The sequence below is a fragment of the Carassius carassius genome, chromosome 16 (genome assembly GCF_963082965.1).
Source record: "Carassius carassius chromosome 16, fCarCar2.1, whole genome shotgun sequence".
In the NCBI taxonomy this organism is placed as follows: Eukaryota; Metazoa; Chordata; class Actinopteri; order Cypriniformes; family Cyprinidae; genus Carassius; species Carassius carassius.
This window is the reverse complement of record NC_081770.1, coordinates 11,676,799-11,695,046: the sequence shown is the minus strand read 5'-3', so window position 1 is coordinate 11,695,046 and position 18,248 is coordinate 11,676,799. Positions and strand designations below refer to the sequence as shown.

The 18,248-nt window shown below is 34.7% G+C and overlaps 4 protein-coding genes across 4 annotated transcripts in view; 2 read left to right on the top strand and 2 right to left on the bottom strand.

The window, feature by feature from the left end:
- Window positions 1–18,248, bottom strand: part of LOC132160299 (SLAM family member 9-like) — a 211,660-nt gene that overhangs the window by 162,485 nt on the left and 30,927 nt on the right. The gene's annotated exons all lie outside the window — the stretch shown is intronic.
- LOC132160325 (uncharacterized) lies at window positions 3,854–6,698 on the bottom strand. The gene is made up of 4 exons (XM_059570093.1): window positions 6,365–6,698; window positions 5,665–5,979; window positions 5,229–5,327; window positions 3,854–4,426 (listed from the first exon to the last, which is right to left on the bottom strand). Exons 1-4 carry the CDS (start codon window positions 6,411–6,413, stop codon window positions 4,209–4,211), a joined length of 681 nt encoding a protein of 226 aa, XP_059426076.1. The 5' UTR covers window positions 6,414–6,698; the 3' UTR covers window positions 3,854–4,208.
- LOC132160296 (uncharacterized) lies at window positions 9,160–14,153 on the top strand. Its single transcript, XM_059570056.1, has 4 exons — window positions 9,160–9,298; window positions 12,769–13,104; window positions 13,408–13,737; window positions 13,852–14,153. The coding sequence occupies exons 1-4, from the start codon at window positions 9,268–9,270 to the stop codon at window positions 14,028–14,030; spliced, it is 876 nt and encodes a 291-aa protein (XP_059426039.1). The 5' UTR covers window positions 9,160–9,267; the 3' UTR covers window positions 14,031–14,153.
- On the top strand, window positions 14,607–16,708 carry LOC132160323 (uncharacterized). Its single transcript, XM_059570092.1, has 3 exons — window positions 14,607–15,135; window positions 15,490–15,780; window positions 15,957–16,708. Exons 1-3 carry the CDS (start codon window positions 14,844–14,846, stop codon window positions 16,058–16,060), a joined length of 687 nt encoding a protein of 228 aa, XP_059426075.1. The 5' UTR covers window positions 14,607–14,843; the 3' UTR covers window positions 16,061–16,708.

Here is an 18,248-nt window from a genome sequence, read left to right as displayed (position 1 = left end):
TATCTCAAGATCTCAGCAGAGGAGGATTAAACAACTCCACAAACAGCATTACCAGCTTCACGTACTACTAACCAGACTGACTTTATTTCTGTCAGACGTCTACAAAAGCTCTTATTGAAAATTAACAGGGGTTTAACTCTAATGTGTTTAATTTCCATAACAGCATAACAGTTAAACACCATAACAGTGATTAGTGTTTCCATTAGTTGGGCTCTTAACACTTATTATATGTTTTGGCTATTGTGGCTGCTGTGACAGTTTGTTTGTCGAGCACATTTGCAGCATCAAGCATGGCTGTTACCTGTTAATGGTTTTATAATCATCATGAAATAACCTGATTCGCTGATGTTTTTTAATCTAACAATTATGTTGTTCCATTAGTACATTCATATTACAAACCATGTGTTTCTGCCACATGAGACACAACAATCAGTTAAATAAATCAGTGAACAAAACTGAGCTCAAAAAACTTAACCTACGGTGACACACACAGAGATCAACAATCAGTGTATGAATCTCAACAATGGTGACATGCTTCATGCAGCAATGCTTGCTGGGAGCCATGCGTTTTATACTATGGTGACTCCCAGCATGCATTGCTGCATGAAGCATGTCACCATTGTTGAGATTCATATACTGATCATTGATGTCTATGTGTCTCGAAAGCTTTTTCTCCCAAGATGTATTTAAAAATAAAAATTCAGAATGACTGATCTGAGGGAAGAAAGTATTGTCTCTTAAATAATGTTCATTAATAATAAATAACCACTTTGCGACAATGACGATAAAAATGTATTTTTCTTCATGATGATGAAAACTATATCACCTTATGTTTGTTTATAACTCATTTTATAACAAATTATGTGTTTTGGTAAACACTATTACAGGAACCACAAACTTACTAAGCCAAGAGTCAAACTACCCAACTAAAGCAAACACTGATCACAATAATGGTGACCAAACATTTTCATATAAAACATCAACATCTAAACCTCTGTTATTTTCAAAAAGAACTTCTGTAGACGTCTGACAGAAATAAAGTCAAACTGGTTAGTAATAAGTGAAGCTGGTAATATGTGTACTGCCATGCATTTCACCGTTTTATGTTTTTTTTGGGGGGGGGGGGGGGGGTATTCCAGCCAAAATTTCAGCATCTGCCCAACATTGGAGCTTGACGTCAAACAGTCGTTGGATTTAGACGTCAACCCGATTTTCATTTTTAACCAAAATCCAACGTCTTACCGCTATTATTATGTTTGAGATATCAATCACTGGTCGATGACCATAATGTTTGTATAAACTGTAGGTAACAACTGGTAAAATGTACATCTAGGTCATGAAAACCATAATAATACCTACACTTAAATATGTTCTTCTCAGCCATGTCATCAATTGCTCTTGAGCGAAATCTCCTCATCCGTTGTCTGATTGGAATTTTGCAAGGATTTCTGTGTAGTTAAAGTGTGCATAGCCTGCATCTATCAACTTTTTTTTTTTGTAACTTACCCACATTAAAGTGTTTAAAAAAAGAATGCATGAAGCTAGAATGAAATGTTTTGTTTACAAGCAGATACACTGTTCTTTTTTGTATGTTTTGCATGCTCAGATATTCATGTAACACAATTTATACAAATTCAAACCTAAATAGGGACATAGTAGTCTTAAAGTATGATATAAATTTCACTTAAAGAAAACTTATGAGTATATTGCAGTAAAGGTGTACAAAAGTAAAGGTGTTAAAGTATTTAATTAGTAAACTATCAAAAAATCAGCAAATCAAGTTCACTTTTATTATAATTGCAGTACAAACTACAAACATAGAGGTAAACTAGTTGTGTACTCAAAGTTTGCTACTGTTATACTTAAAGTATATTTAAAAGTATATTTTATATACTAGAAAGTGGGCCGATTTAGTCCCAAGGAGTATTGAAACAGTACACTTACAAGTATACTAAGGGGAAGTCGTGGCCTAATGGTTAGAGAGTCGGACTCCCAATCGAAAGGTTGTGAGTTCGAGTCCCGGGCCGGCAGGAATTGTGGGTGGGGGAAGTGCATGTACAGTTCTCTCTCCACCTTCAATACCACAACTTAGGTGCCCTTGAGCGAGGCATTGAACCCCCAACTGCTCCCCGGGCGCCGCAGCATAAATGGCTGCCCACTGCTCCGGGTGTGTGCTCACAGTGTGTGTGTGTGTGTGTTCACTGCTCTGTGTGTGTGCATTTCGGATGGGTTAAATGCAGAGCACAAATTCTGAGTATGGGTCGCCATACTTGGCTGAATGACACTTCACTTCACTTCACTTCACTACTACTAGAACACTTTGTATACTTGCTACATAAAGTATACTTAAAAGTATACTTGAACTTTACTTAAGTAAACTTAATAAAATAATCTTGAAGTATACTACTTTTTGCTAAGGGAAATAACAGCTTAAATATGTTATCCATAGATATGTTTTAAAGAAAATCTGTTTCAACCTCCTTTAATCAAATTACAAATGTGACTTGAACTTAGAGTGTATTACGTCCAGAAATGTATTAGTTTCTCTCTATTTAGCAGGAAGTAATAGCTCCCAGCTGACTCCAGTTGTTGGTTGCCTGCTGTGTTTGGAGGAATTTATGACTTTTTGATTTGGTTTCTCTCCAGTGTTATTGTGTTCACACTGTGTTGTTGTAATTGGTGTTTATAAAAAATAAATACTTGATGGTTTGTAAGCTACCATTTGTTTGTGTATTGTTCTTAATTGGTTATTAGAGAATTAAGTGCTTATTTTTTACTTGTTTTCTCCTGTTTTAGCTAGTTGGGGAGTCCTTTTATGTATATAGTTTAGTTCATTTTTCTCTCTACTGGTTAGAGGGGTTATGTTTGTTTGTCTTTTGCCTCCTCTTGAATTCATTGAATTCTCCTACAATCACAAAATAAAATAACTTGTTTTTTATATTGCGTTGGTCTTGGTCATTGTGAAATCACTGGAGTTGGGAACTGGACCTTGTTGCCTCCACACATTACATAATTTTATTGTCTTACATATTCCTCCAATAGACTATAATGTGAACGTAGAAGAATTTGGGTGCTTGTTTATCAGTAACAAAATGTAATTTATATATATATATATATATATATATATATATATATATATATATATATATATATATTTTGTTATCTGCAACAGGATGTAAACTGCTCCACCGTTGGACAATTATTTGTACATGCTCTTATTCCCTCTTATACAATACTGTATATATTTTTTTTATTTGTGAGGAGAAGAATTAGAAATTTGACTCAATCTTGATAAAATTACTTCCCACTTTGGAAGTATATAATCATTGTCATAAAATGGCTTTAATTTCCACAGCAGACACTTCAGGTGAAGGGGAAATTAAAACTAAATGCCATAGAGAGACCAATATGCTCAATGAAACCAGGGGTCAAAGTTGAAGTTTTAACTTAAAAAATTAAACATTAAAAATGAAACACAAGCTCTTAAACAAATCTTTTTTTTTTTCTAATCTTATTTTTTTATATATAAAAATTACAAATAATTTTCCTCTGTGAGGGTCATTTCAAAGGTGCAACAGAGGGTAATTATGTTTACATCCATGTATTTATACAAAAATGCATTTTTTTATATTTACTCACTCTCAGACTATCTAAGATGGAGTTTGTTTCTTTAACGGAACAGATTTGGAGAAATTATGAATTATATCACTTGCTCACCCTTCTTGGATCCTCTCCAGTAAATGGGTGCCGTCAGAATGAGAGTCCAAACAGCTGATAAAAACCACAATAATACACAAAAACCCACACGACTCCAGTGTATCAGTTAACGTCTTGTGATGTAAAAACAAATAATAATAATTTCACTGGATAAAATAACATTACGGATAGAGGACTGGCAATAGTTTTAAGTCAAAATGTTTAAATGGTGGATTTGTTTCTTACAAACATGCAGCTTCTGGCTTCACACAATGCCAATTGATGGACTGGAGTGATTTGGATTTTTGTGATGTTTTTATCAGCTTTTTTGACTCTCATTCTGACGGCACCCATTCACTGTAAAGGATCCACTGGTGGAATTTTCATTTCTGGGTGAACTGTTTCTTTCATTTAAAAGATCAGTTAAAATATCCTTCTATTCACATGCATGAAGATACATTTTTTATGAATGAAAATGTATCTGGGTAGTTTTGGAATTATACAAACAACCTTCAGCAAACATATCTGGAACTGTTTCTTCTGCTCAACTGATGTTGGTCTGCATTTACTCCACGGGTCGGATGGTGATGACTAGTCTCATCCGTCCTGTTCAGCTCATTTCTTGTAGATCTGATGTCATAAACCAGAAAAGCAACAGCAGCCATGCTTACCAGAGCAGAAACAACCAACCGTATCACAGTCTCAGTACAACCACAACAGTGGAAGTGGTCTGAAAAAAAAAAGAAAGAAAAATGCTGAGTTAGAATAATGCATTTAACTCTCTTTCAAACAGACTCATAAGTGCAGGTTTAATGGTATGTTATTATAAGGAAGTCAAGCATTCACTGCAAAGGCAAAATATTGAAGCTTAAGTGTGTGTTTGAATATATTTGCATGCATATTTTCTTTGCTTAACCAAAAAACATGTTTAATGTAAGCAATTCTAGACTCTTTTAAGGGATATAGACACATCTTTAATTTGCTCTCATTGAAGACTGTATGATTATTTGATTCTTTCTCCAATACATTTTTTGCTTTTGAGCACTACTTAAAAAAAAAAATTGAGCAACTTGGGGCACCACACCCACACACAACCATCAGAAACTTGCTTCATGCCTCTGTTGCTTGTCTGTGGTTTATTCTTTTTTCCAGTGAAACCATAAAAAGCAAAAACAAATAAAAAAAACAAACAGGTTATTCTTTCTCCACAAATGCATGTGCTGATCAAATGTACACCTTGAATGCAATGTAAGCCACATTAGGTAAATCATCTGTTGAATCAATAAATATAATGTAAATAAAAATGCAGTTTTAATGGGTTTATGTGGTTTTTGTTTCTCACCCATCTGCAGTAAGATGCAGTAACATCTAGGAATATGTGCTGCATTCGCATTGTGGTTGATCACAATTGCATGAAGTGGCCTCAATACTGACATTAAGCCACGACTAACACTGTATTTCAGAATCAAAAAATCAATGTCACATTAACTGCACAGAGTTCTGCTCTCACACTAGCATCATGAGTGCCATACCTGAACTTGACTGATGGAGTTCAGAAATGTTGACATTTTCAGTCTGATTGGACGACACAAAACTTGAACTTTCAGGTGTAGCAGAACATTGTGGAGTCTCTGAAAGTGACAGATGTTAGTGTGACACTGGTCTCATCACACCCACACAGTTCTGATCTTTATAATAGATTTATTTTTAAATGGGATATAAAGGATATTTCACCGAAAAATACCAATTATGTCCTCATTTTTCTCATTAATGAAGAAAGAAACTCAAACAGGTTTGGAACGATTTATTAAATGATGACAGAATTAGAATTTTTGGGCAAACTATTCCTTTAATACAGTTAACACTATAAAATATGCATGTACATTGATGATATATTTTTTTAAATATTACAAAGACAAGTCAACGATATAATTCAAATGACGAAAAGTCTTGGAAAATTACACTCACCACTGACCATAACATTGAAACTCTTGTAGCTGGTCTCACTGCTGAAAACTGTAACTTTATAAAGTCCAGAGTCAGTGGTGCTGGTGTTTGTGATGGTCAGAGATCCGGTCTGATCCAGTTGCAGTCTTCCTCTGAATCTCTCATCAGGACCATCATATGTTGAGTTTATCTGAGCGAGTCTGTTGACTTCAGCTATTCGAGTGTGTCCGAACATCCACTGTATTAACAGATATTTCTGTATTTTATTAGCATCAGCGTGTAGAGTGACAGGATCTCCCTCCATCACTGATATTGTCTTCACTTCATCTGTCACATCTACACAGAACAATGAGGAACATGTTTTGTAACAGGCTAAATGCTCCCTACAAACTTGATGTTGACCAAACTAACTCTGTATAACGCAGACGTTTCATCTTGTGAGAATGTTGAATGAAAACAAAACTTTAAAGTGGGCTATAATTAGATATGAATAACAATGAAAGTTCCTGAATTCAGAGCAAAGTGATTTTTGTTTTATTATGTAAGGAAAGCAGGTCACTGTGGATCAGCTTTTCACTAAATTCCTTTCACTAAATTTCTCAACAGGCCACAAAACTAACAGTGATAAACTGTCTGAAAACTTTTTATGAGAACTGAAAACGTTTCATGAGAACCACCATAATGTAAATTATTTGTTTAAGTAAAAACACGTATTACTTACCAAAAAGACGCCACAAGCACAGACATAACAAAATAACCGCGTTAACCATATTCACTGATGGCTATTTGTCATCTAAAACAAACTCTCTGGCTGCATGCCACCTATGTTTACAGGCTCGCTAGTAGGCGTTCCCTAAGTTTTCATAGCGAATATAACCGGATGCCATGCCAAGCTGTTGACACAGAATATGTTTTCTTACCACTTAAAACAAACGTATGTAAAGTGAACTAGGAACGTGCTCTTCAATCCCTGCCAGGGATAGTACTGACCATGTGCCGTTTCGTTGACACTACCGTGGCTGAGTTCCAAGGAAGTTCCTCTCGCATTCTTTTAGAACACCAAAACAAGACGGAAAGCGCTGATTGACGTACCGATTTAATTTTTACTTTAACTTTAACTTTATTACAACCTCGTAATACAGCTGGGCTACAGGAAGAAGCCTAAATAGATAGAACAGCCACCAGAAATTATTTTTGTAACTACATGTCTTTCACAGCTTCAGAATTACGGGACAATTTTTTCTCCAGTCAGAAAGCTGTTGACAGGTTGTGAACAGCCCGGAAACGCCCTGGCGTCACACAAAGCTGGAGTTTCGAAATTCCTTCAAAGGTAAAATTACTGGGACTTTATTCATATCGACGTGAAAAGTCGTGATTCCCAGCTAAATTTGGCGTTTTTGTTATGCTGTTTTCAGTGTTGGGAAGGTTACTTTGGAAATGTAATAGGTTACATATTACAAGTTACCCTGTTTAAAATGTAATAGTAGTGTAACTTTTTCAATTACTTTATTAAAGTAATGTAACTTATTACTTTTGAGTACTTTTTGATTACTTTTCAAAATTTATGAAAATTAAAGAATAATAAATAAAAGCATATACATCAACTTAAATACAGTTATCTAAAAAGCATGTGACGTATTCTGTGTAATAAACTCCTGAAACATTGGTGTTTTTTTAAACTGCTGTCTCTGTATATGATGATAGTTTTCTCAAAATAAGTAAAATGCACATGAAGTGACACAGAGCAGTTCTAGAAATTATGTTTATGTGATCGTGTACTCCTATATTGAGGCAGCAGAGGTTGAAAACACTGCGAGCTTCAGTAGGCCTACGTGTGGTAAATGAAACCATGTCTTTGCCATTAATTTACAGGAGGGGCGGACTGGGAAAAAAATTCAGACTGGAAAATTCAAACTCATACAAACAAATTCATGGACAAAACTATTTTTTGTATGGACCTGACATAAAAAAGGTTTAAATCTTTAATTTGGGTATATGCAAAATAATTAAAAGTTTTCTCCTGAATTGCACCTTCACTTCCATTTTTCTCTTCAGTCTCTTTATTTTGCCCTGTTATCCATCTCTCTCGTGACTTAAATACTCAAGATTGAACAAAACTATACTTTATAATACAATACTCTACAATACTACAATATCTTTATAGAAAAATCCTAATACTGTACACGAGTCATGTTTTTCCCTTACAAAAATTAACCTTGCTTTTATTAGCCTATATAAAAGTAAAATAACCTTGTTTTTTTTGCAAATGGATTTGTATTTATTTTTAAATAAATACATTTGTAAAATAATTTTACATTTTTGGTTATCACTGTTAAACAATAGTAACCATTTTCTCTGGATTTATAGTTAAATATTAAAATGTTAATTTTCGTAAGGGTTGTGTTGTTGTCTGTCGTAGCTCCCCCTAAACCTATAAAAAAAAAAATCTTTTTTTTTTTTTCAGCTAAATTACTACTGTAACATTACAACAGATAATAATGATGTCCTTTATATAGTATTTTGAGTGATGACTGGTGAGCAACGTGCTGCTGCTTGATTAAATAAATAAAAAAACAAAGACAAAAAAGCATCTTTACAGATGAAACTGACCTGAAACCCTGAACAGGAGTTCTGCTTCTCTGCTCCAGTAGTCCACTCTATTTTCTCTCTCTCTCTCTCTCTCTCTCTCTCTCTCTCTCTCTCTCTCTCTCTCTCTCTCTCTCTCTCTCTCTCTCTCTCTCTCTCTCTCTCTCTCTCTCTCTCTCTCTCTCTCTCTCTCTCTCTCTCTCTCTCTCTCTCTCTCTCTCTCTCTCTCTCTCTCTCTCTCTCTCTCTCTCTCTCGCATTGATTACTCTGAGTCTGATCCAAACCGTTTGGCGGAGGCACGGAGAGCGCGCGAGTCATGACTAACAATTCATGATTTATTAGAGATTTAATTATCAAATGGCGGATTCGCAAATGATCGCTTTAGTACATTCGGCAGGCAATTATACAATAATGATATTAAATAATGGGGCAAAATCGGCTGCAAGGCCACTGTGAACTGTCCCGGTTCTCCCGGTGTCCAGTCTGCGCCTGATTTCCACAGACATCCAGAATGTGCAAGTCATATGTTGCATTTTTGGGGCTTAATATTCACAGACACTAGTCCATGTCATGTTTTGATTCAAGTGTACTGACCTATTTTTGATTTAGTCATCCAAAATGTGGCATATTCCGTCCGCGTTAGGCATTTCGTTTTTATGACTGGGCGAACCAGACTGTATTTCCGCATCCCGGAAATTATTAGGGCGGTATGTCTCAGAATAGTCAGTGCAATTTGGGAAAGAAATCAGTTAAATGTGTGTAAATATTCAAATGTAATCCCCTTTGTAATCGTAAAAAAATTCATAAGTAACTGTAATTTAATTACTCATTTTTTCTTAGTAACTGTAACTAATTACAGTTACAATAATTTTGTAATTAAATTACGTAACGCCGTTACGTGTAACTAGTTACTCCCCAACACTGGCTGTTTTGAGTTCAGCAGTCTGTGTGCTTCGATGTGACGTGACGACAAACGCAATGCAACAACATCCAACTCAGTGATCATCATTCAATTCGGATTGTTCACAGCGCTTCAAAATGTTACTGGTCTTTCTATTTCTAATGGCGAGTAAGTATTTTGGACATTTGATTAGCTACTTTCGCTTTCGGTTTGTGTATTAAAGCATAAAACACAACAAACAGTGAATATGTTATTATTTATAAATAGGGCTGGGCGATATATCAAACGATATGATCATGCGCATCTAATCAGTAAAGCTGCTTCCGTGATCACCGCTAAAATCTCCATCAGCTGCTTTGGAGTGGCATTTAATAGACAGAGCCGTAGATCGCTGACAAGCCACGCCATATCGCGTTCATTATCGCAGATGAATCGCCTTCGATAATGAACGCGATATGGCGTGGCTTGTCAGCGATCTACGGCTCTGTCTATCAGAGGTGGGACTTTCAAGTCACAAGAAAGTCTTCGGCCCGGTTTCATAGACAGGGTTTAGACTAAGCCAGGATTAGGCCATAGTTCAATTAGGACATTTAAGTCATTTTTATAAACATGCTTCGAAAAAAAAAAAAAAAAAACATTACTGGGGTTTATCTTGAGACAAAACAAAGGCACTGATATATTTTCAGATCAGTCAATGCTAGTTTATTTCAGTTGAAACAGCTAAAACTTACATTTTAGTCTAGGACTAGGCTTAAGCCTTGTCTGTGAAACCGGGGGTTCAAGTCATATTCAAGTCCTCAAAGGGTTAAAGCTAAAGAGATAATTAAGTGACTAATTAAATGATGATTGTGCATTAGTGATGAACACCTGCTGTTAACAATCAACATCACTGAAGTAAAGAGAAACACAAGAACTACAACTGAATTTAGCCACAGCCTTCAAATGAAAAAAAAAGTAAAAGAAAAAAAAACACTATGCCACCATAATTGTGGTCAAGGTTTGCTTTAAGTAGTGTCTTGACCCTTTTACTAATTTAAACCAACTTGATTCAAAACAATTGCAATATTGTTTTCACAACAAACATGTATGCATTGCCGAGTCGAACCTTGCAGTAACAGATGACCTTATGCTTTTTCTGCTTATAACTCATGATGACTGAACATCATGAAATTGTGTTTATCTTTGGATAGTAGACTGACACTATTACTGAACTGAAGTAATAAAAAAAAAATCACAATGCTTCAATGTTGAAAGACACAAAAGGAGACAATCAGTTTAGGTTTTTAGACAAACACACTTATCACACGATCCTCAACAGTGGTGACAATTTTTCATACTGCAGTGCATGACTGGAGTTTTTACTAAGGTTTTACCCAGCATGCAACATTTTGTTGATTCTCACCACTGTTGAGAGTCATATGCTGGTTCTTGATCTCTGTGTGTGTCTACAGAATACAGTTTTTCTAATTTTGTATGCTCTTAGTAGATTTAAAATTCACATAATTTTTTTTCTCCATAGTGTAGTTTTACTGGGTTGATTATGTTAAACTTAAATAGAGTTAATTTGATTGTAATCTGACCACCTATCACATACAGATTAATGTCTTCTCTCTGCTTTACAGCACCACATGCAATGCTACATAAAGAGATTTAACATGACAGTCAAGGGTCAAGAGCCCCACTAAAGCAAACACTGATCTCCATTATGGTTGCATCACTTTAACCAATAGAACATCAACATCTGATCCTCTGTAATTCTCAAGAACAGCAGGTGTTCATCATTAATGCACAATCATCATTTAATTAGTCACTTAATTATCTCATTAACTTTAACCCTTTGAGGACTTGGGATATGATTTGAAAGTCCCAACTCTGGTAAAAGCTGAATGTCAGTCAACAATCCAAAGAAGACTATCTCACGATGTCCAAGTCAACATGAGTTATAAGCAGAAAAAGCATAAGATCATCTGTTACTACAAGGTTTGATTCAGCAATGCATACATGTTTGTTGCAAAAACAATATTGAAATTGTTTTGAATCAAATTGCTTTGAATTAGTAAAAGGGTCAAGACACTACCTAAAGCAAACCCTGACCACAATTATGGTGGCATAGTGTTTTTTTTTTTGTTTGTTTTTTGTTTTTTCAGTTGAAGGCTGTGGCTAAATTCAGTTGTAGTTCTTGTGTTTCGCTTTACTTCAGTGATGTTGATGGTTAACAGCAGAAGTTCATCACTAATGTACAATCATCATTTAATTAGTCACTTAATTATCTCATTAGCTTTAACCCTTGGAGGACTTGGATATGACTTGAAGACTTGCTTGTGACTTGAAAGTCCCACCTCTGCTGTCTTATAAATGCCACTCCAATTATGTGTTGGCGATTTTAGCGGTGATCACGGAAGCAGCTTTACTGATTAGATGCGCATGATCATATCGTTCGATATATCGCCCAGCCCTAATTATAAAGCTTTTAATCAAGAGTCATATTTTGATATGCCCCTACCATTGGAACACAACATCTTATAATGGTTACATCTGACGGTGTTGACAAATTTGGCATTTCTTTCACAAAACACATGGAGTTCATGTACAGCTATCTTTTTTTTTTTTTTTTAATGCTATATGCTAATTATGGAACATGCTTCAGGAGAATACAATTATGTAAATATTTCAAATAATTTTCTCAGAAATTGGAAGGTGGTGTTGACACAACATGGTTGTGACAAATATAGGATTTAAAATATTTAAAACTATAAGTCTGACCAGATCCTGTCTGAGCCTGGTGTATACTCTGCAGAGGGGGATTGTGGCAAGGGGGTCCTTAAGTGGGACAGCTGCCCCTTATATTCCCTGATTTTATTACATTGAATGTCTGTGTTGACTAAAAGTGAGGACACAACTTTGGAACCGTATGAAACGTGCATGTGTCACTGAAAAAACAACCTTGTTTTTATATGAGATATCAGAAGTGTTGCTTTTGATAAAACAAGATTTTTTCCATCATTAATTTTTTAATGATGTGTCAAATACATTCTATTATTAATCCCCCATAACATTTACAATGGAAAATATTTTTATTCTTAAACCTAATAGCAGTTACAATTGCTGGGCATGTTTTATCCCATGTCTCAAGAATCAGTGCAGTTTAACTTCATTCTTGACATCAGGAAAGCGTTTTTCCCTGATAATTTTGGTAACTAAGACTTCTAGATATAACAAGGCCCATGTGAAATCAAATTTAATAGCTGTCGATAGGCAAAAAGCCTGATGAATTTTTGTATTCATATTATTTTGGTTTTTCATAGACTGTTGCCTGTTTTCAAAGTAAACAGTTCATCTTCATCTGTAGAATCCAGTTTGGTAAAAACCTCTGCTTGCCTAAATGTTTAATAGGCCTAATTGCTTACATTCTTCTTATTCTTATGGCAAACAAGTGTTAATCACTTATTCATCGTGCTTCATACATTTATCTTGTTTTAATACATAGCTTGTGTTGTTTTAATTTTCACAGTTTCTCCCTTAACAGTCTAAAAAGTAGGCTAATCACGTATTTAGCAGCTCACCCAATGATTTCAGTTGAATCTGTTTGCCGTAGGCATAGTGTTGTATCATTAAACTTGTTTCTGTTTGTTTTCTAGGTGTGCCAGGTGGAGAGACAAGTAAAACCGAGTCCATGTCAGTGACAGAGGGGGATGCTGTCACTCTACATTCTGATCTTTCCGAAATACTCAACGATGATACAATAATATGGATGTTTGGACCTAAAGACACTTTCATATACCAAATCCGAAGAAAGGATGACTTGACCTCATTTATGGTCACCGATGATGAGCGATTCAAAGGCAGATTGCAGGTGGATCAAAAGACTGGCTCTCTCACCATCAGAAACACCAGAAAGAGACACTCAGGACAATATAAACTAACAATCTCTAGAGAAATAATTACAATAAAGATATTTAATGTTACTGTCTTAGGTAAGTCTTCCATTGTAACAATGATCCAGTTCCTAAACCCTGAGTGTTTTTATTTTTTATGTTTCAAACTGGTCATATTTAAACAGGGTTAGTAATAATTTGATCGGTCGGTCTGGATGATTTCAAACCATACACTTGAATAACTGACACATGTCTGTGTTTAACAAGCATTTATTGAGTGAACATTTACTGAATTTGCACCATACAAGCAGGTCTTCATGATGGGTCTAACGTTCTTTCAGAATTTCAATTCTGATACATTGTAAAACTCTACATTTTATTATTGTTCTGCTGATTTCCCAGCTGTGGTTGGTGAGACGGATGGAGTCAAGTCAGTGTCATTGTCAGTGATGAAGGGGGATCCTGTCACTCTACGTGCTGATTCTGAAATACACCAAGATGCTCTGATGCTCTGGAGGTTTGGAGATAAAGGCAATCTTCTAGCTAAAATTGACATTGAGACCAATGAGAGCTCATTAAATGATGCTGATGAGGGATTCAAAGATCGGCTGCAGTTGAATGATCGGACTGGATCTTTGACCATCAAGAACACCAGAACCACAGACTCTGGACTTTATGAACTACAGATCAAAGGCAGTGAGAGCTTACACAGATTCCTGGTTTCTGTCAGAGGTGAGTAACTCTTTCATTGAAATCAATATATGGCATTTTAAGCATATATCTGAAACAATTTGAGATGATCACATTGACTGACACTTTCGGTGTCTCTCTTCATACCTGTCCCAGATGCTGGTCTTTCATCCAGTGATATAGCAGGAATAGTTTTTGGTGTTATTATTTCTGTTCTGCTGATCCTGATTCCCTGTGTGATTTACTATCGCCGCAGGATTACTAAATTAAAAGGACAAATGGGTAAGTATAACATATTTAAACATTTCCTCCATACGTGCCAGGATTTTCTTTAAACTGTGTACAGTATAGTATTTAATTTGAGTACTTTGTTTTACCATTTCATTTCAATTCGAACCACTGACTAGTCTAGGATGTTCATGCTCCGAAGTAAATTTCAGATTAGTGAGATTTTTGATATTCTTGTCAGCACAGAATCAGTTTAATCCATCATCCCTGGTCTAAGTGTCTTGCAAATATGGCATCCAATAAGTTTTTCGCCATTAAATTTGTCACTTAAATAAATGCACATTAGAGGTCGACCAATATTGGATTTTGCCAATACTGAAAGCTAGGTTGGACCACACTGGCCGATACCGATTAATTAACCGTTAGTTTTTAAAATGGATACTGAACAAAAGTTAATTTAGTACTTAATTTAAAAAAAATAATAATAATTTAATTTATTTATTTAATTTTCCATTTAAATTTTTCTCCAATCCTTTTTAATAGTTAAATTAAAGTTTATTAATCTAAAGCAATTAATTAAAATCATATATATATATATATATATATATATATATATATATATATATATATATTTATATGATGTTCTCTAAGCAATTCATGCTGTATACAGCATGTCAAACGGAGTCTCCTGGAATCATATCATAATTACAACGGACTAAAATTGTTGATTCAGTGCCAGTGTTGAATTGCTACAAGCGTTGACATGCTGTGAACCGTTTTACATTTCTCACTTGAAATATAGCATGAGTCATATGGACTTTATAGTGTGACTGTATGAATGTACGGTAACTGAGATCTTCACCTAAACACTCATATTTCGATGCATTTCTGTGACAGTTGAAGAGAAGATAGAGACAGTGATGGAGGGAGAATCTCTCACTCTTCACACTGGTTTTACTGGATCACTGGGAGATGTTACGATACAGTGGTGCTATGAAACTGAAGACAATCTCATTGCTGAAATCGAAAGAGGGACTACAAAGAAACAGGAGGGTGCTGATGGGAGATTCAGGGGCAAACTGAAGCTGGATGGTCAGACTGGAGATCTCACAATCAGTAACATCAGGACCATTCACTCTGGACTCTATAAACTCAAGATCAGCAGCACAGCCAGAAACACCAAATACAAGAGATTCCTTGTTACAGTCAATGGTGCGTATTAAGGCATTGTGTGTAAAAGATCATACAGTTAGTTTTACCTCAAAGTGCTTTAATTACTTTTAAATTTCAGTTACTTTTCATTGTGAGTAGTGCACGATAAGGAGCGGATATTCATAATATTGCATGAATTAATTAAGACTGTTTTTATAGGAACTAAAATAGACTCAAAATATGATTTTAATTTAGTAAAATATCATAATTCTGATACATTTACTACAACATTCCTACAACAACTATAGCCTATTAGTCTGATTTTGTGTTGTTTTAAGAATTAAATGGCTGGCTAAATTAATTCAGACACTAATACTGAATTTCTCTGTTTCTGTGTGCTGCTGCCACGTGAAGTGAAGTCAGTGTCAGTGACGGCAGGAAATTCTGTGTATCTCCAAACTAATGCTGAAATACAGAGCGATGATCTGATACTGTGGACGCGTGGAGCTGACAACGTTCTCATTGTTAAAAAAGATTCACAATCAACTACTGTTAATGAGAGATTCAGAGGCAGACTTCGGTTGGGCAAGAAGACTGCATCTCTGACCATCACAGACATCACAAATACAGACTCAGGACATTTTAAACTGCAGATCATCAACTCTAAAAAGACCATATTCAGGAGAATCAACGTGACTGTCACCGGTGAGTAGAACATCATTTATTATAATGACTATCTATATATACAGTACAACACTTCTGTGTTTTGGAACACTTGTGTCGTCCTTAAGATTGTGTATCTGTAACATCATCTGTAAGTAGATGTGTACAGTATATAGCAAAACTGCTTCTTTCTCTCTTTTTACTTTCCTTGATTTCAGGTTCCACAGGAAACCAATTGAGTGAACTAGAGACCGCAGTAATGCTGCTGTCGGACGATGTGGATGGAGTGAATGAGCAGGAAGAGACATGGTCCCTTTCATGAAATAAGACACGCCCACCAGTGCCAAAACTTTTACTCTTAACAATTTAGATGCATGACACTTTCCCATGATATGTGGACGCTGCAATTACCAAGCACTAACAAAAGGGCCTATTTACAGTGATGCCACTGAAGAACCATTTTTAGATTATTCAAACCAGTGCACAGTTCTTAAAAGAACTTTTTTTTTATTAATGTGAAGAACATTTTAAAGCTTTCTTTCACTACAAAGAACTTTCTGTGAAACGGAACAATTCCATGGAGGTTAAAGGTACATCATGGAAATAATTCCTTAAAATCAACATGGTGCAAAAATAGTCTGAACACTTAACAGTAATAATGCATAAATTATAGATTGTTATTACTCACATTACAATGAGAGTGTTCATTTTCATTACTTTATAGAGAAGTTATTTACTTTCTTATTCTGTTTCTGTTAATCAGTGTTGGGGACAGTTACTTTTAGAAGGAATGTGTTACAATATTGTTATGTCCTAAAAGAATAACTAGTTATGTTGCTTTTAGTACTACGTAGCATAGATACTACCCTATCTTGCTCATATGGTATTAATTTTATTTGTGCAGGTCCTAGAAAGGAATGTTTAAAGCCTATATTTGAGTTTTTATTCTTTTTTTTTCTTTAAGCTTAAATACCTTGCAGGGGTGGTGCTAGCCCAGTGGATAAGACACATGTCTTTGGTGTGAGAGACCCGGGTTCGAATCCACTGTGAGACACCAATGTGTCCCTGAGCAAGACACTTAACCCCTAGTTGCTCCAGAGGTGTGCGACCTCTGACATATGTGGCAATTGTAAGTTGCTTTGGATAAAAGCGTCAGCTAAGTGAATAAATGTATAAATGTAAACTGTGTAATAAAATTCAGTCCTTGATATTTGTGTATCTGAATGATGTTTTGACTTCTATATAGTTTTCTAATCACATGGTATGCATGGGGACACTGGGGAGAACTTTAGACCTGACGTGCTTATAGAGGTTGAATATAGGAGTGTATTTTCCAAGATTTAAGACACAAATACGTTTAACCCTCTGGGCCTCTTTGGTCATTTTTGACAATTTTAAAATGTTAAAACTCGTAGCTTCATCAGAATGAGATGACACTTGGTAACTTTTGTTGCATTAGTTATGTTAACATACACATACACACACACACACACACACACACAAACCATGGACATGATTCGGATATGTTTAAGGGTAAAAAAAAAATCACACTTGGCTGCTTGAATGTAAAAAAATACAGACTTAGGGATTGAATGGGAAATACAAAAAAAAAAATATATATATTATTATTTATTTGTTTTTGTATATATATATATATATATATATATATATATATATATATATATATATTTACTTCATATATATATATATATATATATATATATATATATATATATATATATATATATTAAAAGTAATGTTTTGGTGGTACAAACTACAAATTGGCCACTGTGCAAAAAAAAAAAAAAAAGTGCAGAATTCAAGGGGTGACATTCTAAAATATCAAGAGTGCCAGACACACACAGAGAACCAAAAATATATAAACCTGTAGAATGTCTAAATATATATATATATATATATATATATATATATATATATATATATATATATATATAGAAATGCAAAACCTGATTAAATTTAAAAATTATGTTTAAAAAACAATGGAAATCAAAAAGCTTTCGGAGCTATAGGCCTACAGGAGGTTACGCAACATTACACAATTCTTTTTTACGCCTCCAGATGGCGCCATTCTCACTTGAGAAAAATATATTTTAAATGCCTTCATGCACTCTAATTTTAAGTGAAATATTCTATTTGTTAAAAAATTATACAAAATAAAATGAAGAAAAATATTTGAATTCTAATGGTAAAAAATATTTCATTAAAATTGTCAAAAAGAAAACTGTAATTGAAAAGTTCCTGGTTATGAATATGCCAAGATGGTTTAAAAAAATTAATAAATCATATTTATGTGATTTTGAAATGGCAGACAAAAAAATAATTCAATCACTTTTTCCCCCTTGTATTTTTAGTCACTCTCCAGATTAGCATTAAAACACAGACAGACATTTGGAGCTGAAAACTGTTGCATCGTTAAAATCAATTCAGAAACAACTATTATGAGAATCAGATTAGTATTTTTTATTTATTTATTTTTTTGTCCATGATAA

Coding starts and splice junctions, on each gene's coding strand:
- LOC132160325 (XM_059570093.1), bottom strand. CDS start 6,413: ATGGTTAACGCGGTTATTTTGTTATGTCTGTGCTTGTGGCGTCTTTTT. Junction 5,328..5,664: donor TTTCAATGTTATGGTCAGTG/GTGAGTGTAATT, acceptor TGTCACTTTCAG/AGACTCCACAATGTTCTGCT. Junction 4,427..5,228: donor ACTCCATCAGTCAAGTTCAG/GTATGGCACTCA, acceptor TTTTTTTTTCAG/ACCACTTCCACTGTTGTGGT.
- LOC132160296 (XM_059570056.1), top strand. CDS start 9,268: ATGTTACTGGTCTTTCTATTTCTAATGGCGA. Junction 13,105..13,407: donor ATTTAATGTTACTGTCTTAG/GTAAGTCTTCCA, acceptor CTGATTTCCCAG/CTGTGGTTGGTGAGACGGAT. Junction 13,738..13,851: donor ATTCCTGGTTTCTGTCAGAG/GTGAGTAACTCT, acceptor TACCTGTCCCAG/ATGCTGGTCTTTCATCCAGT.
- LOC132160323 (XM_059570092.1), top strand. CDS start 14,844: ATGGAGGGAGAATCTCTCACTCTTCACACTGGTTTTACTGGATCACTG. Junction 15,136..15,489: donor ATTCCTTGTTACAGTCAATG/GTGCGTATTAAG, acceptor TGCCACGTGAAG/TGAAGTCAGTGTCAGTGACG. Junction 15,781..15,956: donor AATCAACGTGACTGTCACCG/GTGAGTAGAACA, acceptor CCTTGATTTCAG/GTTCCACAGGAAACCAATTG.